The 27,172-nt window shown below is 39.1% G+C and overlaps 1 protein-coding gene across 3 annotated transcripts in view; it reads left to right on the forward strand.

Annotated features, from left to right (window-relative positions):
- The window catches only part of TBC1D19 (TBC1 domain family member 19), a 141,232-nt gene that overhangs the window by 105,932 nt on the left and 8,128 nt on the right, over positions 1–27,172 (forward strand). For all 3 annotated transcript variants that reach the window (XM_066385012.1, XM_066385013.1, XM_066385014.1), the window contains 3 exons: positions 17,400–17,432; positions 19,687–19,796; positions 21,981–22,072. In XM_066385012.1, the coding sequence (XP_066241109.1) occupies positions 17,400–17,432; positions 19,687–19,796; positions 21,981–22,072 (235 nt within the window). The remainder of the gene's footprint in view (positions 1–17,399; positions 17,433–19,686; positions 19,797–21,980; positions 22,073–27,172) is intronic.

Raw genomic sequence — 27,172 nt, forward strand, 5'->3', positions numbered from 1 at the left:
ATTAAATTCTAAACCTAGGCCAATGGTGCAGTAATTAGAGCATCATCCTGGAGCACTGAAGTAACAGGTCCGATCCCAGTGGTAACAAGCTTAATCCCCAGATCGCTGGCTTAAACCCTGGTAAGGGCACGTCTGAGAAGCAACCAGTGGCTGCACAACCAAGTGGAACAATAAGTTGATGCCAATCTCTCTCTCTCTCAAACAAAAATTCAGTTTTTTTTAAATGTTTATGGTGTTGATTTTAGAGAGAGATAGAGGAAGGGAGAGAGGGAAAGAGAGAGAGACAGCAACATCAATCTGTTCCCGTATGAGCCCTGACCAGGGATTGAATCAGCAAGCTCTGCCCTTTAGGATGATGCTCTGACCAACTGAGCTATTGGGCCAGGGCAAAAATATTAAATTAAATTAAAATTTAAAACAGAACAAAAAGCCCCTACTATTTCTCCCTCAGTTACTTGTTCTCTCATCTAACCAGTAATTCAAGGCCCCAAACCTGGCAGTCGTCCTGAATTCCCCTCTTAGTCTTGGACCACCCCCTCATCTACTGATCCACCAGGGATGTCCAGTTTTACCTGCAGAATTCCTCGCCCGAACTGCTGTCTCATCCTCGTTAGGGCTTTGCTATCTCTACTGCGTTTGAATTGCTGCAGACACCTGATTGGTCCTCTTCTTCCTGTCTCTTCTAGCTTTGCTCTGTCTGTCACAGTGCTGTCTGAGATATATCTCTAAAAGGGAAACAGGAAAGTTGCTATTTTTTTTGAAGATTTCTTAATAGCCTCTCATCTTTTAAAAATTTTTTTGAACTTTTTTATTGATTGATTTTAGAGAGAGAGGGTGGGGGAAGAGAGAGAGAAACATTGATTTGTTGTTCCACTTATTGATGAATTCATTGGTGGATTCTCATGTGTGCCCTGACTGGGGACCCAGCCCGCGACCATGGTCAATCAGGACGATGCTTTAACTGACTGAGCTTCCTGGCCAGAGCTTCCTCCTCTCTGTATGAGTAATATGCAAGCCTCTTGGCATGGCACATAAGGACTTTTTTTTAATCATATCAATATCAAACTTAATTATACACACACATACCTACCCACCTACTCTCACAAAAGAACTATAGTGCTTCCTCTCTCATTCCCTGTCCTGTTCACATGCTAGGAATAGCCCATTCAGCCTTCCTGACCTGGCTGTCAGTCTCAGGTCGGGCACCTCCCTCTTTAGGAAGCTTTCCCTGCGTCCCCCAGTTCATCAGGGTCCTTTCTCTAGGCCCCCGCAGCACCCCGTGTACAGATCCTTGGTGACTCTTGCCGTGTTAGCTGGACAGTGGCTTGCTTGGACTCCTCTCAAGATGCAGGTCACTTGAGGTTCAGGACTCTCTCATTCATTTTTGTTCCCCCAGTGTCTAGCTCTGGTAGAAGTTCAATGGTTATTTATTGGAACTAATTAGAGGCTTTTTAATTTTTGCACATCTGTATAACCACTGTTATATCGGTCTCACAAAAATCTTTTTTTTTTTTTTTTTATTGTATTTTTCTGAAGCTGGAAACGGGGAGGCAGTCAGACAGACTCCCGCATGTGCCCGACTGGGATCCACCCAGCACGCCCAACAGGGGGCGATGCTCTGCCCATCCGGGGCGTTGCTCTGTCGCAACCAGAGCCACTCTAGCGCCTGGGGCAGAGGCCACAGAGCCATCCCCAGCACCCGGGCCATCTTTTGCTCCAGTGGAGCCTCGGCTGCGGGAGGGGAAGAGAGAGACAGAGAGGAAGGAGAGAGGGAGGGGTGGAGAAGCAGATGGGCGCTTCTACTATGTGCCCTGGCCGGGAATTGAACCCTAGACTCCTGTACGCCAGGCCGATGCTCTACCACTGAGCCAACCGGCCAGGGCTCACCAAAATCTTAATTTTCAGATTTTTTATATTTTCCGTGAACAAGAAGTAAAATTCCTCTGAAGAGCCAAAAGAAATGTCTGTGGACTCAAGGTCCCTTCTCTCTGTTCACAGGAGAGCTTTCTCAACTTAGTTTAGGACATACTACATAGCTTTTACCGTCACACGCGTCTGACACATTTAATTTACTGTTCTTATCACCCCTTGTAAAAGTAGAGGCATGGAAAGAAGCTGGTAGAGATAGGAAAAACGACTAACAGTTGAAGTAAAAAAATCAGAGACTGTACAAAGGAAAATATAAAATCTATAAAAAGCCTCTTAGAGCACTCCAGCAAGCCAGTTCAGTAACTGAAAAGCCAGTAACTGTGCCTTTAAAAAGGTATCACTGGGCTGTAGCATACCAGAATAATTGTGGACATTTATAACGAGGTACCAAGAAAAAATATTGCTATAATAACAACAGTAGTTGCAGTAGCTGTAGCTAACATTTTTCAAGCAGTACTATACCCCAAGCAGTGTGCTAAGAACATTACATGTATTAATTCATTTAATCTTTAAAAGAACCTTCTGAGACAGGTACTAATATCATCTATTATCCCTATTTATTGATAAAGAAACTGAGGCATAGAATGTTAACTTGCCCAGACTATTAGTGGGAACACCAGGCTTGGAACCCAAGCTCTTTGATTTCAGAAGTGATATTCTTAATCACCATGCCTTGTTGCTTTAGAAAATATTACTGCATTTATTATAGTGTCTTTTAGAAGAAAAGGAAGTGGTTAACATATTGAAAAGGTAAAAGATGTACATATAGGTTCTAGAAAGGATTTTATCCAGAATAAAAATACTTTAATGCTAATATGTAATCCCACAGCTGTCCATAGACTTAATTCTTCAGAATCATTTCTTCTCTCTGGTGAATTTTGAACATTATAAGAGTCAAGAAGGACTTTCTTCTCCAGGCAATGAGTCTCAAGTGGCAGAACAGGAAGGGACCAAGACCAGCTGGTCTGCTGTTCTTCATAACTCAAGGCAATACTAACAACATTTTTATATTACCCACCCTGTTTTTCAACGTCTGCCAAAGTCGGGCTTGCTTTGAAACCTCAAGGATAGCTGGCCTTGCTTTTCTCTGTGGCCACACAGAGGGGCGTGTCTGCAGCTCACTGGCACGTTCTCTGTCCCCGCCCGCCCGCCTGGGCAGAGGTTTGCTCACTCACCCCCACCCGTGGTCCCTTGCCTGGGGAGGGTATGATGGGCATAGTGACATCAGATGTTACCTTCTCACCTCATTGGAGGCCTTGTCCACGGACAGATTTTCTCTGGTGGGTTCATTAAACAACCGGTGAGCAAAATTTCTGAACCGAGGGAGATTCCTCACAGGAATTTCATAGGCTTGCCTTGTTTTTATTCTTTGTTACTGTGTACAGCTTGTCTTTATTTATTCATGTAATAAGTGTTTATTCAGCCCTGCTCTGGCTCCCTCTCCAAGGGGAGTGATCCACAATAACAGCACCTGCTGCTGTGGAGCTTGCGCTCTGGTGGGGGAGACAGAGGATAAACAGCTAAACAGGTAGCTAAGGAAGCTAATTTCAGCCAGGCCAGAGAGCTCAGGTGGTTAGAGCGTCATCCCCGGACGCAACAGTGGCAGGTTCAATCCCCGATCAGGGCACATAGAGGAACAGATCAGTGTTTCTGTCTCTCTCTCTCTCCCTTCCTCTCTAAGATCAATCAGTTTATTTGTTAAAAGATTGAAAATGTAGAAACTTTAAAAAAAAAAGAAAAGAAAAGAATTTCAGGAAGTGATGAAGTGAACAAGGAAAGGGGGAAGAAATGGATTTTAGGTAAGGAAGTGGGGGAGGGCGTGGCTATTTTAGGTCAGGTGGTCAGGAAAGGTGCCTCGTATTCACTCTACTTATAAGCTCTAGCAGAACAAGGACTTTGATAGTTCTGATGACAACATATGTACCCAGCACCTAGAATCACACAGGGCATAAGGTCGCCGATCAGTCAACACTGACATGAGCAAGGGAATGTCTGTAGAAGAATACAGAGCAGCAAGAACAGAAGCGAGGAGACGGACTTCCACACATCGCTGACTGAGACTTCAAACATCACAATCTGCTGATACCACTCGTTTCCTGTAAGACAGGAGAAGATAGTCAGTTGCGAGTGAACATTAAGAAGAGGAGTTTTAGGACTCTGGAGCAGTGATTCTCAACCAAAAGCAATGCTATCTTCACCACATTGGGCAATGTCGGAAGATGCTCTCGGTTATCACAACCAAGGGGAAGTGGTGTACTGCTAGTATCTCATAACGTCCCGTGACTCTTTACAATAAAGATTAGGAGAGGTTCTTGGAAGAAATAATGAAAATAGGTCATTTTAAGTCTGCTTTGCAAATGTCAAGTTGATAAATAGCAATATACTTTGTCATCTATATAAAATAAATTTAAAACATCTCATAATCTAAAGTTCATGTGCTGTGTAACTTTAGACATGAATTGAAAATCTAATTAAAATTGTATTTAAAGTATGACTTTTAGATTGATATTTAAGTACAGATTATGTTCTGATGTTTGGGGAAATTTTGACTACAAAAAGTAACACAGTCATATTCTGAAGTTCTAATTAGAAAGATAATGGAAATACTTAGAAAACAATTTACCCATTGTCCTAATCCCTAGTCTTCCTGAGTGGTAGGCTCGTGTGGAATGAGAATAAACAGAGGTAATGATTATTTCAACAAACGAATTAAATAAACTGTACTAAGTAATCCCAAATGAAAGAGTGTAAAAATTTGCTTTCAACTGGAGTGAGGTTAAAGTGAGTCAGTTGTGACAGTTATGGTACAACTATAAATGTTAAGTATTAATAGAGACAGTGAGGAAATGAAGGGAAAATATTTAGTAAGTGCAAAGCATGTTAATATTTGGGGTATTTTCTGAGTCATATTTACTATTTATATCTCATCTAGTTCAAGATTTATTTTAGTTGACAATGTTTACCATTCTGAGCTTTGTCAAAGGCCCATTAAATCATTCCTTTATAAAGTTATTCTTATTGAATGGAGTAGACAGTTAATATTTTAGACTTTCTTCAGATTGATAAGGGAAGGCTAGGCTCTTAAAATAATCACTCATAGCAGACTTGTAGAACTCTTGGGCCAGATAAGAGACGGTGTCCCAAGCATCCGGATGACTGCTGGAAATAATGCTCTTGGATGATGGCCAGGTGGATGAAACTCAACCCTTGAAAAAGTGAAGTGATGAGAGCCAAAGAAAAGGATTTTAAAAAACTGGCCAAGAACATGACAGCGTCTGAGATCAAAGACATGTTCTAGGCGGTGTGTGCCCTGGAGTGTTAATGGCTTCTTCAGTGCTGCTCATGCCTCCTGCTGCTGTTTGCCAGAATCATGACTTTGTCCTTCTTCAACACAGTGGACTGTGTACCTTTTCTTAGGGTCTTAAGCCCTGGCTAATCTTGATTAAACTGATGTGAATCCTTATCTAACACACACAAAATAGCTTTCCTTAGGTTTAAGCTGCTACTGAAACGTGGTACTCTCCCTTCTGAGAGCATAAAATAGCTACAGTTATGGAAGCTTCTGCCGTGTACTAAATACTGCATGGTGTGCTTTAAATACATTGACTCATTGGTGTTCAGTACAACACAATGAATTGGTTTTATTGATTGTAATTTTCAGAAATAGAAATGGAGACTCAGAGTGTTGGTAGTTGGCCCAGAGTCATACAGAATTCAAACTCATGTCTGTGTGACTCCATTGGCTGAGGGGTGGCAATCAACTTGGTACGATTCGCATTGCTTGTGGATTAGGGAAGAGAAATGAAGCTGCTGATGTTAGATTGTGGCCAAATCCTGAACAGGTAAGTATTCTTTACCCTGAAAGGAACAAACACAGTCACATTTAGGCATAAGGAATGAGGGAGAACTAGAAAGCAAAGATCAGTGGTTTCCAACCACCAGGCTGCAGACCGGTGCTGGTCTGCCAGACATTTCAGGCCTGCCAGAAATTTCCCACTGGTCTGTGTTAACTCTTCCATGAACCAGCAGGGCAGACCAGTGGTTGAAAAACACTAGCAAAGGTGACTCCCAGCTTTCTTCCCTGAAGACTATGGAGGTAAAGAGTCCTTTCCAGATGGGGGATCCAGAAGGAGGCACAAGACACTGGGCTTTCCTCATCTGAATTACAGTTTTATAAAAAGATAGTGGTGGAAAGAGAGAGGAAACAAGTATGACAGAGTGTCTAGGAAAGTAGCTACAGTTAAGGAGTGGGCCAGAGAGAGAACTAGCCAAGTACACAGCACATGCACACACACACAAAAGTAAACAGTGAACAGCAGAAGTTTCAGAGAGGCAGGCAGCCTGACCCACAAGGTGTCATTAGCATCTGAGGCTCAGATCTGGGAAGGAACTTTCAGTTGCTTTGGGGCCAGAACACACAGAGCAGATCCCAGATTTAGCAATCAGGAGTTGGGGTCATAGTGACACTGAAAGTAGCAGCATCCATGCTACCTGTCCCCTCTCAGACAAATAAGTAGAGACAGGGTCTGATCTTGATGGCTGCTTTATTCAGATAGCCAGAAATTCGAGGAGACGGGGGTTTAGTACCCTAAAAAGCAATCTCAACCTCTTATCCCGAGCCAACCTTTTTATAAGGGGAGCAAAGGGAATTGCATTATCAAGGGAGAAGTAATCAGGTCATAGTCAAAGTTAATTGGATCACAGTCAGCAGGCACTCAGTCCTTGGAGCACAAGGCTCTGCTTGCAGATCCCTGGGGTTCAAAGGTGGATCACTGACAGATCTCTTTAAGTCATGCAGGCCCGTTCAGGAATCCCAGTTCCTGGAACAAGGCTTTTACTTGCATTAACCATTCAGCCTATTGATTATAGCTAAAGCGACTATTATTTAAGCTAAAATTTTAACTCTTGAGTTCCCCCCTATCAATAGGTGTAGAAACCAGTTTACAAGGAGTTGGGGATATATAATGAGGAAGTAAAGGAAGTCAATTTAGATAATTTTTAAAAAATTAAGCTTGGTTTCATGGGAAAGAAAGAGATTAGACATTTGTTTGATGGAAAAGTCCAGGGAAGAAAATGAACTTTTAATTATGTTATTGTTGAGGATATTTATAATAATTTGTAATATCCTTGGCTGAAAGGTTACAGTAGAATGGGAAAGACTGAAGATAGAAGTCCTTTGGTGGGACTTATCCACCCCTTTCCTCTCCGCCACTAGTAAGAGAGGAGCGGATGCCACCACTGTCCCCCTCAAGACCTGCTAATCTCCATAAATTTATCCCATTTTATGTCAGTCACCACACGGAGCCCAGGATTTCCAGGTCACCCCTTATCTGGTGACTCATACCTCCTGGCTTCAGTGGCTCTTTGATCAGTAGGGGCTCCCCCACCCCCAGCCTCGTCCTCTCTGTCCCCCTTTCCTCCATTATTTCTCTTAGTTGCACTTATCGGTGTCTGACCTGTGTTCACTTACTTTGTTGTGGTGTTTCTGTCTGTTGGTTAAATAAGTTTGTAAATATGATATATATGTTTGCTCGCTTATAGTTTGCATTGGGTGTGGGGGACAGGCTGTAAGCAGGCTGGGTCGTTATAGCCTGAGGCTTAGTTTTAAGTCTAAGCTTTTCCCCACACCCTTGACTGTTGCATGATATGGGGTGGTGCACTCTCATGAGGAATCCCATTTATGCCTCAGATAAGTGACTTTGTATCAGAGACTTCCTTGTTTGTATGTTGGATTAAAGGTTTGGATTTCTACACTATAAAATGGGGCAGAGGAGCCCATGCTGGAGGAGAGCAGAGAAAGGCCACGTAGAGGAGCGGAAAAGCAGCCAAGATGGCGGAGTGCTGAAGGAGAAGCCAGTTTGTGCAGAGTTTGTGCAGAGAGAAGGAGATGGGGAACAGAGGTGAATAAGGCTGGTGACGTAGAAACCTTTGATTCTAGGAAACTTGGATAAGTCAGTGGCTTTGGGAGCCGTGAATGGAAAGGGAAGTGTTTTCCCTCTGTGTATATTTCTTGCCCACCCATTAAAGCTAGTGGCCCACCAGTTCTTGGCTCCATTGTTTCATTACTGTCTGTCTGAATCAGATGCAAACGTGCACGAGCCAGGCTGCTGTGATGGTGGCCGTGGCTACTGGCCATACACTGTCCCTAATAAAAAGTGAGCTTTAGCTGTTAGGATCAGTATGTATAAATATTTGTGAGTAATGCGCACACAGGGGAGGAGAGAAGACTTGGTGGGGCAGGATTCCTAAGCAGAGGCCGGCAAACTTCTTCTGAAAGGGGCCAGATGATAAAGATTGTAAATTTTGGAGGCCACAAACAGTGTCTGTCAAATATTCTTCTTTGTTTGTTTGTTTGTTTGTTTTTAAATAATCCTTTAGAAAATGTAAAAGCCACTCTTAGCTCACAGGCTGCCCAGAAACAAGGCACGGACCTGGCTGTCGCCTGCAAGCCACCGTGCAAGTCGGGGAAACGGTGAGAGCGCGGGCGAGGAGTCTGGAGAGGACAGAGGAAGCAGCGTCCTCTGCAGCTCTCCCTCAGGTGGAAGGAGAAAACACACGGAAGGTGGGAAGAGCGGTCGGGGTAAAGGACGAACGAGTGAGGGAGCTCATGACGTCAGCCTCCTGTGGGGAGGAAAATGAGTTCTGTGTGTTAAGCACTTGAAGAGTAGGAAGTGTTGAAAGAACCGGGTGGCTAATCAAATACAAGTGAACGAGATAATTGATAAGTAACACAGGGTTCAGCCAAGGACAGACAATGTGAATGTGGTGTGTTCTAGATAATTAGGGGGAGATGGGGACAGCAGCACCTAAGAATTTTCGCTAGTGATGCTGTAAAATTCTAAAGACGGTTTGCCTGGCATCCTAGCTCAGAATAATATTGGATTTCCTCAGATTCTTTTCTGATAAAATTACTTCTAGAAACAGCAAAGAAGTATGAGCTAATTTGTGAATGACAGCATCAATAATTAACTTTTATTAAGGGCCTAACCTATTTATTTATTAATGGCTAAGCTACAGCCATGTCTCATTTAATCATATCATATAGGTCCTAGCATTATCTCTGATTGACAACTGAGGAAACTGAAACTGAAGAAGTTAAGAAATCACCCAGAGGCACAAAGTTCTTAAGTGATAGAGCTAGATTAACCCACTGGAGTCTGTCCAGCACCCAGTCTGTGCTCTTACCTTACCACAATAAGGTGCTGATCAATGACTTACTATCCGTGTGGAGGGAGGTCTCTAGTAACCCACTCTACCCTTGCTCTGTTTTGCTCAGCATTTTTATAATGCTTCAGATGAGGATGTAGATAGTGTACTTAGGAATTTTTCATTACTGTGGAACCAGGAAGAGTAGGAAATACGCTAGATAACATAAGAGAATTCAGGATTATCTCAAACTGGAATGGCTCACCAAAGAACTAACGTAATGGAGATAAAAATATAATCCTTTACTTAGGTCACGAACAACTGCACTGTGTTTTAGCTGTGTGGTGTAAAGGCAGAAAAATGCTTAGAGGTTTCAGTCCCCTCATTTTAAGGACCGTGGTGAACCGTAGCTTGTCCAGGGTGAAAATAGAGTAAGGAAGCTAGATGTAGAGGACCACTTTATCTGAGGAACCACTAAAGAAAAACATAAAGTCTTCTGTAGTTGAAAAATAAAAAATTTTTAAAAACTCATGAAGTCATGGGGGGGGGGGGGGACCTCGTGGTGATGGAGGTAGAGGGAGAGAACAGTGTCCTCAAATATATCTGACAGATTTGAGAAACAAGTCAGACTTGTTCTGTGCAACCTTTGTGGTCGGAATTCAGAATAATAAGTGAGGCTTACACGGAGCCAGAGTGGACACAGTATGAGAAACAACTCCCCCCAAGTTAAGCCTGTTCATAATTGTAACTGGTTGCTTTGGGAATTAAAGCATCTCCTATTCCTGGATGTGTTTTAATTTTTTTTTAATTTATTAAATTTAATGCAATGACATTGATAAATCAGGGTACATATGTTGAGAGAAAACATCTCCAGATTATTTTGACATTTGATTGCGCTGTATACCCCTCCCCCAAAGTCAAATTGTCTTCTGTCACCTTCTATCTGGTTTTCTTTGTGCCCCTCCCCTCCCCCACCCCCTCTCTCCTTCCTCGCCCCCTCCCCCCTCCTCCCACCCCCCACCCCTGTTGCCATCACATTCTTGTTCATGTCTCTGAGTCTCATTTTTATGTCCCATCTATGTATGGGTTCATATAGTTCTTAGTTTTTTTCTGATTTACTTATTTCACTGCATATAATGTTATCAAGGTCCATCCATGTTATTGTAAATGATCCGATGTCATCATTTCTTATGGCTGAGTAGTATTCCATAGTATATATGTACCAAAGCCTTTTTATCCACTCGTCCTCTGATGGACACTCGGGCTGTTTCCAGATCTTCACTATTGTGAACAATGCTGCCACAAACATGGGGGTGCATTTCTTCTTTTCATACAGTGCTATGGTGTTCTTGGGGTATATTCCTAACAGTGGGATAGCTGGGTCAAAAGGCAGTTCGATTTTTAAATTTTTGAGGAATCTCCATACTGTTTTCCACAGAAGCTGCACCAGTCTGCATTCCCACCAGCAGTGCAGGAGGGTTCTCTTTTCTCCACATCCTCACCAGCACTTATTCTGTGTTGTTTTGTTGATGAGCGCCATTCTGACTGTTGTGAGGTGATATCTCATTGTGGTTTTAATTTGCATTTCTCTAATGATTAGTGATGTTGAGCATTTTTTCATATGCCTATTGGCCATCTGTATGTCCTCTTTGGAGAAGTGTCTATTCATTTCTTTCGCCCGTTTTTGGATTGGATTGTTTGTCTTTCTGGTATTAAGTTTTACAAGTTCTTTATAAATTTTGGTTATTAACCCCTTATCAGACGTACTGTCAAATATGTTCTCCCATTGTGTAGTTTGTCTTTTTATTCTGTTCTTGTTGTCTTTGGCTGTGCAAAAACTTTTTAGTTTGATATAGTCCCATTTGTTTATCCTGTTTTTTATTTCACTTCCCCGTGGAGATAAATCAGCAAATATATTGCTCCCAGAAATGTCAGAGAGCTTACTGCCTATGTTTTCTTCTAATATGCTTATAGTTTTAAGGCTTACATTTAAGTCTTTTATCCATTTTGAGTTTATTTTTGTGAGTGGTGTAAGCTGGTGATTTAGTTTCATTTTTTTGCAGGTAGTTGTCCAATTTTCCCAACACCATTTGTTAAAGAGGCTGTCTTTACTCCATTGTATTTCCTTACCTCCTTTGTCAAATATCAGTTGTCCATAGAACTGTGGGTTTATTTCTGGGTTCTCTGTTCTGTTCCATTGATCTATATGCGTGTTCTTATGCCAGTACCAGGCTGTTTTGAGTACAATGGCCTTGTAGTATAACTTGATATCAGGAAGTGTGATACCTCCCACTTTATTCTTCTTTTTTAAGATTGCTGAGGATATTCGTGTTCTTTTTTGGTTCCATATAAATTTTTGGAAAATGTGATCTATATCTTTGAAGTATGTCATTGGTATTTTAATTGGTATTGCATTGAATTTATAGATTGCTTTGGGTAATATAGACATTTTAATGATGTTTATTCTTCCTAACCATGAGCACGGTATATGCTTCCACTTGTTTGTATCTTCCTTGATTTCTTTTATCAATGCTTTGTAATTTTCCGAGTACAAGTCTTTAGTCTCCTTGGTTAAGTTTACTCTTAGGTACTTTATTTTTTTGGTTGTAATTGTGAAGGGGATTGTTTCCTTAATTTCTCTTTCTGACTGTTCATTGTTGGTGTATAAAAATGCCTCTGATTTCTGAGTATTGATTTTATATCCTGCCACCTTGCTGAATTCATTTATCAGGTCCAGTAGTTTTTTGACTGAGACTTTACGGTTTTCTATATACAATATCATATCATCTGCAAATAATGATAGTTTTACTTCTTCTTTTCCAACTTGAATGCCCTTTATTTCTTCTTCTTGTCTGATTGCTGTGGCTAGGACTTCCAGGACTATGTTAAATAAGAGTGGTGAAAGGGGGCACCCCTGCCTTGTTCCTGATCTTAAGGGTATTGCTTTTAATTTTTGCCCATTGAGTATGATGTTGGCTATGGGTTTCTCATAGATGGCTTTTATCATGTTGAGGTATGTTCCCTGTATTCCCACTTTTCTTTTTTGATCAAGAAAGGGTGCTGGATTTTATCAAATGCTTTTTCTGCATCTATTGAAATTATCATATGGTTTTTCTCCTTCTTTTTGTTTATGTGATGAATCACATTGATTGATTTACGAATATCGTACCAGCCTTGCCTCCCCAGAATAAATCCCACTTGATCATGGTATATGATTTTTTCCATATATTGTTGTATCTGGTTTGCTAATATTTTGTTGAGGATTTTAGCATTTAGCATCTATATTCATCAGAGATATTGGCCTATAATTTTCTTTCTTTGTGTTGTCTTTGCCTGGTTTTGGAGTCAGAATTATGCTCGCCTCATAAAAGGAGCTTGGAAGTCTTCCTTCCTCTTGAATTTTTTGAAATAGTTTGAGAAGGATAGAAATTAGTTCTTCTTTGAATATTTGGTAGAATTCAATTGTGAAGCCATCAGACCCCAAACTTTTCTTTGTTGGGAGTTTTTTGATAACTGTTTCTATCTCATTTGGTGTAATCGGTCTGTTTAGGTTTTCTGATTCTTCCAGATTGATTTTTGGAAGATTGTATGTTTCAAGGAACTTGTCCATTTCATCTAGGTTGTCTAGTTTTGGGGCATACAGTTCTTCATAGTATTTTCTTACAATATTTTGTATTTCTGTTGTGTCAGTTGTTATTTCTCCACTCTCATTTCTAATTTTATTTATTTGAGTCCTCTCTCTCCTTTTCTTGGTGAGTCTAGTTAAAGGTTCATCAATCTTGTTTACCTTTTCAAAAAACCAGCTCCTAGTTTCATTGATCCTCTGTATTGTTTCTTTAGCCTCTATATCATTTATTTCTGCTCTGATCTTTATTATTTCCTTCCTTCTACTACATTTGGGCTTTACTTGCTGTTCTTTTTCTAGTTCTTTTAGATGCAGGGTTAAGTTGTTTATTTGAGCTTTTTCTAGCTTCTTAAAGTGTGCCTGTAGTGCTAAGAACTTCCCTCTCAGTACTGCTTTTGCTGTGTCCCATAAATTTTGAGTTGTTGTATGCTCATTGTCATTCGTTTCTAGGAATTTTTTTATTTCTTCTTTGATCTCATTTTTAATCCATTTGTTATTTAACAACCTGCTATTTAGTTTCCATGTGTTTGAGAATTTTTGAGCTTTTCTGTTGTGGTTCATTTCTAGTTTCATGCCGTTGTGATCAGAGAAAGTGCTTGATATGATTTCAATCTTCTTATATTTGTGGAGAGCACTTTTGTGCCCTAACATGTGGTCTATCCTAGAGAATGTACCATGAGCACTTGAAAAGAATGTATATTCTGTTGCTTTAGGGTGAAAGGTTCTGAAGATATCTATTAAATCGAGTTGATCTAGTGTGTCCAATAAGTCTGCTATTTCTTTGTTAATTTTCTTTCTTGAGGATCTATCTAGTGATGTTAGTGGGGTATTGAAATCCCCTACTCTTAGAGTATTGCTGTTGATCTTGCCCTTAAAATCCATCAAAGTCTGCTTTATATATTTAGGTGCTCCTATATTAGGTGCATAGATATTTATAATAGTTATATCTTCCTGTTGGATTACTCCCTTTATCATTATGTAGTGGCCTTCTTTATCTCTTACTATATTCTTTGTTTTAAAGTCCAATTTGTCTGATATAAGTATTGCTACCCCAGCTTTTTTTAAATTTCCATTTGCATGAAATGTTTTTTTTCCATCCTTTACCTTCAATCTATGTGTATCTTTTGTTCTAAGGTATGTCTCTTGTAGACAACATATGTACGGGTCCTGTTTTCTTATCCACACAGCTACCCTATGTCTTTTGATTGGATCATTTAATCCATTTACATTTATGGTTATTATTGATATGTAGTTGTTTATTGCCATTTTCTTCTTTAAAGGTGTATTCCTTTTTTGCTATATTCTTTTACCACTTTGATCTGTTTACAACAGACCCCTTAACATTTCCTGCAGCATTGGTTTAGTTGTAATGAATTTCTTGAGTTGTTTTTTGTCTGGGAAGCTTTTTATTTCTCTTTCAACTTTAAATGATAGCCTTGCTGGATAAAGTAGTCTTGGTTGTAGGTTCTTGTTCTGCATTACTTTGAATATTTCTTGCCATTCCCTTCTGGCCTCAAGTGTTTCTGTTGAGAAGTCGGATGTCATCCTTATGGGGGCTCCTTTGTAGGTGATAGCTTTTTTTTCTCTTGCAGCTTTTAATATTTTCTCTTTATCGCTTAGCTTTGGTATTTTAATTATGATGTGTCTTGGTGTAGGTTTCTTTGGGTTTCTCTTTAATGGAGTCCTCTGTGCTTCTTGAACTTGTGAGAGTTTTTCCTGCATTAATTTAGGGAAGTTTTCAGCTATGATATGATTGAACAAAGTCTATCCCTTGTTCTTTTTCTTCTTCTTCAGGAACCCCTATGATGCGGATGTTATTTCTCTTTATGTTGTCACAGAGCTCTCTAAGAGTTTCCTCAGACTTTTTGAGTCTCTTTTCTTTTTTCTTCTCTGCTTTCATGCCTTCATTCCAGTTGTCCTCCAACTTGCTGATTCGATCCTCAGCTCTATCCATCCTGTTTTTAATTCCTTCCATTGTGGTCTTTATTTCTGATATTGTATTTGTCATCTCCGACTGATTCTTTTTTAAACTTGCTATTTCTTTATTTAGGTGTTCATAATGACCATCCATTGTTGTTCTAAGATCCCTAAGCATCCTTACAATCATTATTTTGAACTCCGCATCTGGAAGTTTGATTATTTCCATATCACTCAGTTCATCTCCTGAAGGTATCTCTTGTGGTTTCATTTGGTTTGCACTTTTTTGTCTTCTCATTGTGTTTGGGTGTTTTATTTGTAGAGTTGGTTGAGTCTAGGCTTGGTGTTGTCTGCCTCCAGTTTTCAGTTGTGTTATTTCTAGGTCTTCTTGGGTTGGTATCAGCTATTATTTGTAATCCACTTTCGGATTTGGGCAGCTTTGAAGTCTTGATTTGTTTGTTTTCTTAACAGGTGATAGTCTTGTTTATTGATCTCAGCAGCGGGCTTCCTTGAAAGTGTATCCAGGAATGCGATGGGTGTAACCTGAGACTTTGAAGGCCTCTTCAGCCAACTAATCTCTCTGGGGGTAGGGTGTTTTCTCAGCTTCAGTAGGGGGAGGTGTATCTCAGATCTCCATGGAGACCTGAGTTACTGCCCCTCCTCCCCACTTCTTGTTTTCCAGCTGTGTCTTGTTGCGCTGATTGGAGCTGGAGAGATGTCCAGAGATCTCTGATCTGGAAGCAATTCAGTACTGTTTTGTGGAAGGTTCAGTCCCTCCCCAACTATGGCTGCCTCCAGCATGGATGAGTCAACTTTTTTAGTTCGTTTCCTGCGTTCCTTAGCCCCTCACAGTCTGTCCCTCCCCCTGTCCTTTCCACTTGGGAGATAAGCTGGTCTTTTCAACACATCTCGCTCCCTGGTCATCAGGCAAGTGGCTGTGAGCAGTATTTTCTGTTCTTTTCCTTGGGTGAGATCCCCTCTGGGCTCTCAGCCTCTCCCTCCCCTCCGTTCCTGTAAGCAGAGGAGATTCAGGCACTCCCTACCAGGTTTGTTGTGGCTTCTTTGCTCCTTGGTTTTTGAGAGCTGTTCTTGTAGTCCAGAGTTGGTTTTTTACGCTGATTTTTCCTAAATTGATTTGTATTCCAGTTTGGTGGTGAGAGCTGGGCATCTGTGCATCCGCCTACTCTGCTGCCATCTTCCCCTCTGGCCTCTCCAGGGCCATAGTAGGTGCTCCTTCCAGCTGGGCTCTCATCTCATGGAGACTGCAGATTGCAACTCCAGCCCGATTCTCCTCATCCTCCAAAGAGGAACTGAAAACACCAGCTCCCATTGCCAGTCTCGAGCCCCAGGCTCGCTGAATGTGTTTTAAATGGAGACAGAACAATAGTTTATTATAATTTACTCTAGATCAGTGGTCCCCAGCCTTTTTTGGTCCACAGACCGGTTTAATGTCAGAAAATATTTTCACGGACTGGCCTTTACGGAGGGATGGATAAATGTATCATGTGACCCAGACAAGCGTCAAGAGTGAGTCTTAGATGATATAACAGAGGGAATCTGGTCATTTTTTAAAAATAAAACATCGTTCAGACTTAAATATAAATAAAATGTAAATAACATAAGTTATTTATTCTTTCTCTGCGGACTGGTACCAAATGGCCCACTGACCGGTACCGGTCCATGGCCCGGGGGTTGGGGACCACTGCTCTAGATGACCTCTAGAGTCCCTGCCTCTGAACATGTCAAACAAATAAAGCATTTCCATGCTGTTTTTCAAAAAAGTAAACTCAGCTTTCTTCTGGAATGTGTTTGCAATCTGATTTGGTACAGTGATAGATATGTAGCGGTGTGTGTATTACAGTACTTCTGTTTCAAACCTAAGCTGTACAAGTTCTAATTTTTCACTTATAATGTGACAAGATGTTTAGCACACCAAGTTAAGGCTCCGAGTGTTTCTTTGAAGTGGACGTGTAATCTGCCTGTGTATAATTCTTGCCAAAGGCTACACTGAATTTGTACCATATTCCTACCAATACTTCTTGTAAACCACATGCTAGGATATAATTTTTACAAAGGAATGCATCTGTACAAGAGGTGCCTGGACATGCTCACTTATCTTTAAACAGACTGGATTCAAATGTACAGGATGAATTTGTTTCAGAAAAGACATAATCTATTGACTATCTGAAACCATTATAATTAGTTCTTGAACTTAGTTCTGTAGCACCTGAAACCTATATAATTTTGTTAACCAGTGTCACCGCAATATATTAAATGGAAAAAAAAACAGTTCTGTGAACTACCTTGTTCTTTTTTGCCCTGTTTTTGTAATACATATTCAGAGTTAGATTTTTAAAAACATTTTTATTTATTCATTTTAGAGAGGAGAGAGGGAGAGAGAGAGAGACAGAGAAGTGGGGAGGAGCAGAAAGCATCAACTCCCATAGGTGCCTTGACCGGGCGAGCCCAGGGCGACCTCAGCCTTCCAGGTCAACATTTCTTTCCCCTGTGCCAGCACAAGTCAGACCAAAGCTGAATTCTGTAACATCACCGGAAAATTAATTGAATATATTGTATATTGCAAACCTCTAGTGCGCTTTTTAGAAGGTATTAAAAAGCATATCTTTTTGTTCTTTACCATCACTAAATCTCTCTGACATTCATGAGCAAACTTGAAACAAAAACAGGGTAACTTTCTATTTTCAGTTTTAATCCTCTAAAGTTTACCTAACAGTTCAGTGGGCATTCTAACTGAAAAGAAATACTTTTTTATTTCTTTTAGGTGTAATACCTTTTCATGGATTTTCAATGTATGGTAAGTTGGGTTTGAAAATACTGTTTTACTTATACTTTAGAAAATTAAACATGAAGACCACACTTTATAGCACAACACCCATACACTTAGGTTATTGTGGTGATTTTTAAACATTGAGTTTAATATTTGTTTATATGCCCAGTGAAAAAAAGTCCTGATCGCTCAGATGGTGAGTGCTTGACAAACTAGAATTAAAACGCACTGTGTAGATGGGTCCGTGGTTTACCATTTCTCATCCAACGGGAACTAGAAATATACATTAGTATTTGGTTCTATTGGTATAAAATGAAGTTGCATAAATTCCTGAAATTTAGTTCTCATCAGTCATTTGTAAAACTAATAGGTCAGAAAGAATGTGAAGGGGGACACCAAACAGAGTTTGAGTTCCGAGTTCTCCCAGGCTGCTGACACGCACAGCATCCTCGCTCAGGGGCACGTGGACAGCACATGTGCGGGCTCAAAGCCCTGACTGCCCCCAAATGTGCCACTGTGCCTGGGGATTATTCTGAGCTGAGGGCAGCTGAAACCTGTGGGCTCAAGAGAAACTTCTACCTCTCCCCTGAAGAATGTGAATGGGTACCTTGCTCATATTAAGAGTTATTACCAGAAATAAATTTTTATGAGCTCTCTGTAAGTTAGGGAAAATCCCTACAGAGGTGGGCAAAAGTAGGTTAATAGTAATAAATAACACAATACTTAACAAATAACAATACGAGAATAAACTCTGGCTTGTGTACTCACAGCTACAGACCTGTTTTGCGCACCCTGGTGTTTACCGAACACGTGCTCTTACTGCCCGGGCACTCCCCTCCCCCCTCTCCTCTCTCCCCTCCCCCCTCCCCCCTCCCCCCTCTCCCCTCTCCCCTCCCCCCTCTCCCCTCTCCCCTCTCCCCTCTCCTCTCTCCCCTCTCCCCTCTCCCCTCTCCCCATCTCCCCTCTGAGGCCTCAGAGCTCTGTCCCACTCCTTAGCTCCAATGTCCTGGCTTCTTCCTTGTACCTGTCTGTCTGACTCTCATGTGTGGGGGTTCCTGTATGTAGAAAATTTCCTTCCATTTTCTCCTGCTAATCTGTCTCATGCTTGTTTTATTATTAGACCAGACAAAAGAACCTTTTTAGGGTAGAGGAGAATTCTTTCTCCCAAACAGCAGCTTTCTGGCCTCACGTGTCATTGAATGAGGACTGCAAGAAGCTTGACAAAGATTTTCAGAGGAAGAAGGCTTCACCTTAATACCACTTGCTCTTTTAAACATTCGTACATCACATATGAATGTGGTGAAGGTTGTCCTCACTATTGCTAACCCTAACCATTAGGCTAAGCAGAAATACATTAATGCTTTACTTTTGTAAAAAAGAGTCAGCAATAAATGAATACTTTTCTTTGTGAAAAGGCCCTCAGTGTCCAACATCAGATAATCACGGTGAGTGACATAACATAAGAATTCTAAACTAGCATCCCGTGGAAGGGGTGCAGAGGCTGTGGGACCTTGGCGTTGTGCTGGCCTCGCCATGTGGCTGAGGGTACTGGCAGTCTGGAGAAACCATGAGTTAAAGGCCCTCAGCATTATTATCTTTTATAAATAGGCGAGGAACTTAAAATAGAAAACCTAAAAAAGGTTAAGAACAAAAATTTTTCTCTCATAATAAAAATGCTAGCCCTTTTATCCTATTTTAATAATTTCACCTGCAGGAATTTTTGAAGTAAATAGTGTTTAAAAGGTATATACTAAAAAAAAAAAAAAAAAAAAAAAAAAAAAAAAAAAAAAAAAAGGTATATACTTGAATGATTTGGATTAATGATTTCAGAAAATTTAAATCTTTGAACAAAATACAGCTACTCCTGTCTGTTACAATGCTGGTCATTTAAATAGTCTAAGTTTGATATACCCAAAGAGGAAATTTCACCAAGGAAATAGATGATGCAGAGTGTCTGAAACTGTCACTATTTTAGAAAGTATGTGAAGCATCCATAAAAGCTTTAGCAGTGACCACGTACCGAGAACCAATAGACTAGAATAATCATAAACCATCCCCAGAACTCTCGTTAGTCCTGTACTTCAGTTGTAGTCACTGTGTTCCTTTCAAATTATACTACTGATGTCTTTTACAAATCGATTAAAAACTTTTCTCTAATTTAAACTTATCTGTGAGTGAATATTACTATAAAGTATGGGCTTACTCATTCATGGTTCATGCACTTATTTTTTAAATTGTAGTAGTCCTGCAATGTTATCAATGAACCTTTTATTTTTTCCAGTTGCACCACTTTGTTTTCTATACCACGAACCTTCCAAACTGTATCAGATATTTCGTGAGATGTATGTGCGTTTTTTCTTCAGACTTCATTCCATCTCTTCTCATCCTTCTGTAAGTTCATAAAAAAGTGGATCAAATCAAGCTCTAATGTGTTTTATTCCTATGAAAAACGGTCTTACTCAATTAAACTATAAATTAACAAATTTTAATTTGTGGTGTCACCAATACTTTGCTACAGAATCAATGAAAGAGAAAAGGAAATTGATATTTAAATATTTTGGTAATAATTAGAGGGGAGATGTCCTGTATCAATTACATCTAAGTAATTTTTTTAGATGTTAAAAGAGAAACAATAGAAATTTCTGTATTATTCTCTTGGGCAACAATGCCTCCCTTCCTCGAACGCTGACTCCCTCACCTGTGCAGTGAGGTTAACAATGTGCTGAGGAGAAGCCCACAGAGCATGTGCTAGCACTTGGCTCATGGCAGGTGTCCAATGAATGGCTGCTGTTTTTATTGTTGCTGTTATGATTACCATCATCATTATCTCTTCTTTGTTATGAAAATCAAATAAGTACTTATCGGGTTGTTGTTTTTTTTTCAATTTCATGTTTAGCTAGTCATCAGTTATCACACAAATATTTTCTTTGTGTTTATTCAATAGGTAGTTCCCTTGGCCTCAATATGAAAGTCAAGGAGAAGCATACTGGGAGTTGAACATTCTGATCTGTTTTATTTTGTCTGCTCCTTTATCTTTATCGTATCCTTTCCCCTCCCATGAGCCCGAGTAAAGCAGTGTGTATTTTGGTTCAGTTATACTTTCCCACCTTGGGCCTGCTTTGGCGTACCTGTGAGTAACTTGACTGGCTCTCCAGAAGTGACGTTCAGTTGGAATCTGTCGGGTCCACCAGACTTCTGCAGAGGAGACTGTCACTGCTGCTAAGCTAAATATCTTCCCTGTGTTCCCCCGTGAGCTGTGTCTCCCTAGCCCCCCTTCCGCCGCCTCCAGTGTGGCTCTCTCACAGTGCGAGGGAAGCTGGCCAGTGACAGCTCAGGATGTCACAGAGGAGCAGATGAAACGCTGCCAGTTTCCGGGTTCCCTCTCTGTGAGACAGCTTGATTTAGTGCTTTTCTTACATTAATGTTTAATCTAGAGTAATCAGACATATACTAATAATTCTCTTTCCTAATACCTCATTCTTGGCGTCAGATTTCTTACACTCATAATCTATACCATTTTATGTTTAAAGGAAAAAAATTTTTACCTGGCTGCTCAGGACACACACGGTGTTTTCCCTGTGCAGAGCACTGAAGCTTGACCGAGCGATGCTGGACGCTCCTCTGTCTCCACACTGACCCTGAGGTGTCCTTTTCCAGCTCATTGACCTGGCCAGTGTCCTCTGCCCTTTCTTTACTCAGGGAATAAAGAAGTACAGGCGGCCATCTCCTTTTCTGGCTGGCTGCCACACTGAACTATTTGGAACCATTACAACCTTTTCCTTTAGAAATTCACAAAGAGGATTAAAACTTCCTTACCAAAATCAACCCCGAGGAATGCTGAGCCACAAGAAAGACTTTATTCAGAGTTGTCAAGTAATAAATGCACTTGAAAAACCATCTGCTTAAATCCAGTACTTCCTGTACTCCACAACTAATGCCCTTTAAAAAGTAGATTTCAGTTAAAAAAAAAAATTATCTTTGTACAAATCTTTGTACAAAATAATCAAAATTCTTGTTTGCTAACTTTCTGATGCAGATTTCAAGCAGTCAGCCATCAGTCCTTCCCTGTGGATGGATTTCAAAGAAAGTAGGAAAAAGGCAGGAGATTCTTTCCTTGATGGATGAGGCTGCCGGCAGGCAGGGCACATGGGGGCAGTGAAGGGTGTGGGCCGGGCACAGGAGGAATACCTGGAAGCTGGACTGCATCCAGAAAAAACTAATTTTTCTGGGTCTCAGTGATAAGACATGGCTTCCAAAGTAGCAGCTTTTCTATAAAATGATGTTTTCTTTGGACTCTCTGACTATTACATACCAAGTTATGTGGGGAGCCCATTGTACTACAAAGGAGGTTCCATTGACTCTCTGTATTCATAACGAGGGATGAAATGAATCTTTAAACACAATGTTGGAGATCATTAGTGTATTTCCTGTTTTTGACTCTTAAACAGTATAAAAAATACATTGAAAAAATATGTTAATAATTGTTTTCTCATTTCCATTTGAATAATTTATCATGGGAGTTCATTTTTAAATACTAAAATATGTATTTCTCTTGTGATTTATTATTGTATGCAGGGCATTGTGTCACTCTGTTTGCTGTTTGAAACTCTTCTTCAAACTTATCTCCCCCAACTCTTTTATCATCTACGAGAAATTGGGGCTCAACCGTGAGTATTTTTTCTCTCCTAATTGAAGAATAGATGGTTTGACATTAGAAGGCTCTCTTTCATCATTGTAAATTACTTGCAAAGATGCAGTAATTGTTCGGAGAAATTAAACTAACAATTTCCCCAATAAAACAGTCATCGGGTAGTAAATTGCAGCTGCATTGTGCCAAAAATTCTTGGAAGGATTATTTGCTAGGATTTTTGTGCCTGGTATAAGAATCACCAAAATGAACTAATTTCTATTCATAATGAAAGGTATTGGGCAAAACTGAAGCAAAGGTCTGTGGAAACAAATACTACCTGAGAAATGTGATAATACTAAGTCAGTTTAGGCTGAGTTGATCAGATAGCAGTTTGGGAAAGCTACGAAAGTTAGTTTGCTGTCTTGTTAACAACACTAAATCAGTTACCTATCAGTGGTTGTACGCTGTGATTTTGCTTCCAAAAGTTTGACTATACAATATACATATTGCTCAGTATGAGTTATCGGTGAATATGCAGGGTACCTCTGGACTTAACTTTTATTGGTTCCCTTCTCTCTTTTTAAAATACTCTTTGAAATGCTATTGATTGATTGATTTTAGAGAGAGAGAGAAAAACATTGATTTGTTGTTCCACTTATTTATCCATTCATTAGTTGATTCTTGTACTTGCCTGCTGGGAATCAAACCCACAAGCTTGGTGTATCTCCATGATGCTGTAACCAACTGAGCTTAGCAGCCTGGGCTCTTCTTTGCTTTTAAATAACAATGTCTAAGGCAACAGAGTTTCCAAATGATTTACCAGTGTTTTGTTACTATCTGTTCTGTGCAACCATTTCCCCCTGTTGGGAATGGCATATTTGAAAGGAGGCTTAACTACCTAAGGCCAGAAAGGAGTTAATGAGAAGTAGAACAGTGTGGTATTTTTCTTTTCCATGCGTGGATCCACAGCAGATGGATGGATGAGTGGGTGGCTTTGAGAGACAGACCCAAATTCAAATTCTATCTCTACTAAATTGTATAATCCTGGTAAAGTTATTTAATTTATCTAAGGCTCAATTTCCTTCTTTTAATCAATATAATTTCTTCATTTTTAAAATCAAGAAAATCCCTATTTCATGGAGTTGTTTCAAGATTGATCAGATAAATGGATAGATATAGATAGAGAAATAAATAGTCAGATCTATAATATATAGATTTATATATGCCTATAATATGTAGATTTTTCTGTCTCTCTATATATTATTTTATAAAGCACCATTCAGTTTCAGACATCTTAGATCTTAGAACTGCCATTTATAAAATGACACCACATATTATATATTGTTAATGATTGAGACTGTAAAACAAGAATGTGGAAGAAATATTTTATACTGAATATAACTAGACTTTACTAGGATGAAGACAGTTTATTTCTAGAAAGTAAAACTGATATTTTTTTCTAGCCCATATAAACATGTTAATTTGTAAAAATAAATTTATTTCAATGACTTTTGATAAACGTAAATTCTTATGTAGGAGGAAGTATGAAAATTCAATTGTCAAGCTAGAAATCAAATTTTAAAAGGCTTTCATGAGAAATTAAAACCAATACTGTTAGAAGGTTTTTAATTCAGAATTTAATTTCTTTAATAGATATAGAACTATTTAAGTTATTTCTTCTTGAGTGAGCTATGGTACTTTGTTCATTTTATCTAAGTTATTTGTAGACATAAAGTTATTTATAACACTCCCTAATTATTCTTAAATAGCTTTTTAATATCTATAGACTCCGAGTGATTTCATTTCTCTCATTCCTGAGATTGATATTTATGTCTTCTGTCTCTTTTTTCTTTATTATTCTGGCTAGAGGTTTATTAATTTTATTCTTTTTTGAAAGAGCAAGCTTTTGGTTTTCTTGATTTTCTCTGTTGTCTGTTTTAAATTTTATAGCATAAGTTCGTATATTTATTATTTCCTTCCTCATGTTTGCTTTAGGTTTATTTTGTTCTTGTCTTTCTGCTTGTTCAAGGTAAAAGTTAAATCAATGGATTGAGACCTTTTTTCTTTTCTAATAATGTTATCAATTGCCCTCAGAGCACTGCTTTCCCTCTGCCCAACAAATTTTTGATATGTTTTGTTTTCCTTGTCATTTAATTCAAGTTTCTTAATTTCTCTTGTAAATCTCTCTTTGTCTATGGGCTAGATGGAGCATGTTGTTTGATTTCCAGATATTTGTAAAAATCTGTTATCTTTCTGTTCTTGATTTCTATTTTAATTCTGTTGTAATTAGACAACATGCATTATGAGATTTTAATTCTTCTGGATTTATTGAGGTTTAATATATGATCCAGAATATGATCTATCTTGGTGACTGTTCCATGTGCAAGAATTTATATTCGGTTACATTCGGTTGGGCAGAAGGTTCTATAAATGGCATTGAAGTCAAGTTTGTTGATATGTTTAAGCCTTTACACACTTAACAATTTTCTGTTCACTTTTTCTGTTGATTAAGAAATGATAGTCTCCAATTATAATAGTGAATGTGTATGTTTCTTTCTTTACTGCTATGTGAACATTTACTTCATGTATTTGAAGCTCTGTTTTTAGAAGAATTGATACTTTTATCAATATATGTTTTTATTCCTGGTATCAAATCCATTATGTCCAATATAGCCATTCCAGCTTTCTTTTGATTTCAGTGTGCATAATGTATTCTTTTCTATTCTTTAACTTTTAATATATTTTCATTTTTTTATTTTTCATGTGGCTTTTTTGTCAAAAATGTATTTGGGTCATTCAGTGTGATAGTTTGTCTTTTAATTGGTGTGCATATTCTGTTTATATTTAATGTAATTAATATAATTGTACTAAAGTAATATTAATTGATATTATCTACTATTTGCTAGGTATATTTTATTTGTTTTATGTGCTCTTTATTCCTTTTTTCCTCTTTTCCTGCCTACTTTTAAATTATTTTTATTCCATTTATTTCCACTATTGGATTATTGTTTATACCTTTTTAAAAACATTCTTTTCATAGGTACCTTTCTTAGTTCAGGCTGCTATAAAAAATTACCACAAACTTCATGGCTTATAAACAACAGAATTTTACTTGACACAGTTTTGGAGACTGGAAGTCCAGATTAGGATGATAATATGGTCCAGTTCCAGTGAGGACCCTGTTCTAGGTTGCAGACTGCTGTCTCATTGTATCCTGCAGAGTGGACAGCAGAGAGGAGAGATAAGCTTTCTTGTGACTCTTAAGAAGACACTAATCCTAATCGTGAGAACTTTACCCTCATAACTTTATCTAACCTTAATTACCTCCTTTTTCTAATACCATCACAATGGGGGGTAGAATTTTAACATATAACTTATTGTGTGGGGGAATACAAACATTCAGTCCATAAGAGTGCCCTGAGGTTTATAATAAACATCTTTAGTTAATCACATTCCACCTTCAAGTAAATTATAGTCCTGGATGGCTTAACTAGCAAGTTCTACCAAACATTTTAGGAATAAATATTATTAATCTTTGTTTTCTCTGGCTGCTATTAAGATCTTTGCCTTTAGCTCTCAGAAGTTTGATTATGATGTATCTGGGCATAGATTTCTTTGGCTTTATCTTGTTTGGGTTTTGCTGAGCTTCTTAAATCTGTAGGCTTATGTCTTTTGCCAAATTTAGAAGTTGTCAACAATTATCTGTCAAAATATATATATATATATATATATATATATATATATATATATATATATATTTTTTTTTTTTTTTTTTTTTTTTCACTCATTCTTCTTTTCTTCTGGGATTGTAGTGACTGGAATGTTAAAACTTTTGGTCTTATGCCACAGGTTCCAGAAGCTTTGTTCATTTTATTTTCAATACTTCTCACTCTTTGGTTCAGATCAGATTCTTTCTATTGATTGATATTCAAATTCACTGGCTCTTTCCTCAGTCATTTTTATTTGCTATTGTATTCATCTAGTGAGGAGTTGTTTTTGTTGTCATTGTATTTTTCAGTTCTAAAGTTTCCCTTGGTTCTTAACAAAACTCATAGAACTATGCATTAATAAGGGTAAATTCTATACAAGAATTACACCTCACTATTTCTAAGAAACTGATTCTGTGCTACAATGGGGAAAGCACAATGTATGGTACTGTTGTTCTAATAAGATGTGATGAACCCTGGCCGGTTTGGCTCAGCGGTAGAGCGTCGGCCTGGCGTGCGGGGGACCCGGGTTTGATTCCCGGCCAGGGCACATAGGAGAAGCGCCCATTTCCTTCTCCACCCCCCCCCCCCCTTCCTCTCTGTCTCTCTCTTCCCCTCCCACAGCCAAGGCTCCATTGGAGCAAAGATGGCCCGGGCGCTGGGGATGGCTCCTTGGCCTCTACCCCAGGCGCTAGAGTGGCTCTGGTCTCAACAGAGCGATGCCCCGGAGGGGCAGAGCATTGCCCCCTGGTGGGCAGAGCGTCGCCCCTGGTGGGCGTGCCGGGTGGATCCCGGTCGGGCGCATGCAGGAGTCTGTCTGACTGTCTCTCCCTGTTTCCAGCTTCAGAAAAATACAAAAAAAAAAAAAAAAAGATGTGATAAGAGAGCCGGTAAACTGAAGTTGAAGAATTTAGACTTAAAAATCAAATGAATTTAAAAATTTAAATAGCCAGTGGTCAAAAGTATCTTTGGCATCTCATAAAAGATACTTTAAAATCAACCAAAACACTTAATTTGTCAATATTATTTTGTACTTTGTATTTTGTTCTACTAGAACAACAGTTATATCTCTCATATTTAGGAGTATCTGAAACTGTGAAGTCTTTTTTAACCTTAAGAGCATTAATATGACACCAGTGAAGGCAGTTTCTGGGCCCCTTTCTCTTCCCTTGAGAAAAAAGCACAGATATTTACCTACGTATTATAACAACTCTAGCAAAGAGTTTGGCTAGTAACCTCGGGGGCAGAAAAATTATGTTTAGATGCTAATAGGGAGTACAGAAATGTAAGGAACTAGTTTATCTCTTAAGGCATCAAAGACAAAGAGTTTATTTCCTGATTCTAGAGATAAATTGTTATTATAACATAACCTACTTATAAATAGTGGGATCTCATACCTTTTGGGTTTTGATATGGTATGGGCAGAACAA

This window comes from Saccopteryx leptura, chromosome 5, assembly GCF_036850995.1.
Source record: "Saccopteryx leptura isolate mSacLep1 chromosome 5, mSacLep1_pri_phased_curated, whole genome shotgun sequence".
Classification (NCBI taxonomy): Eukaryota; Metazoa; Chordata; class Mammalia; order Chiroptera; family Emballonuridae; genus Saccopteryx; species Saccopteryx leptura.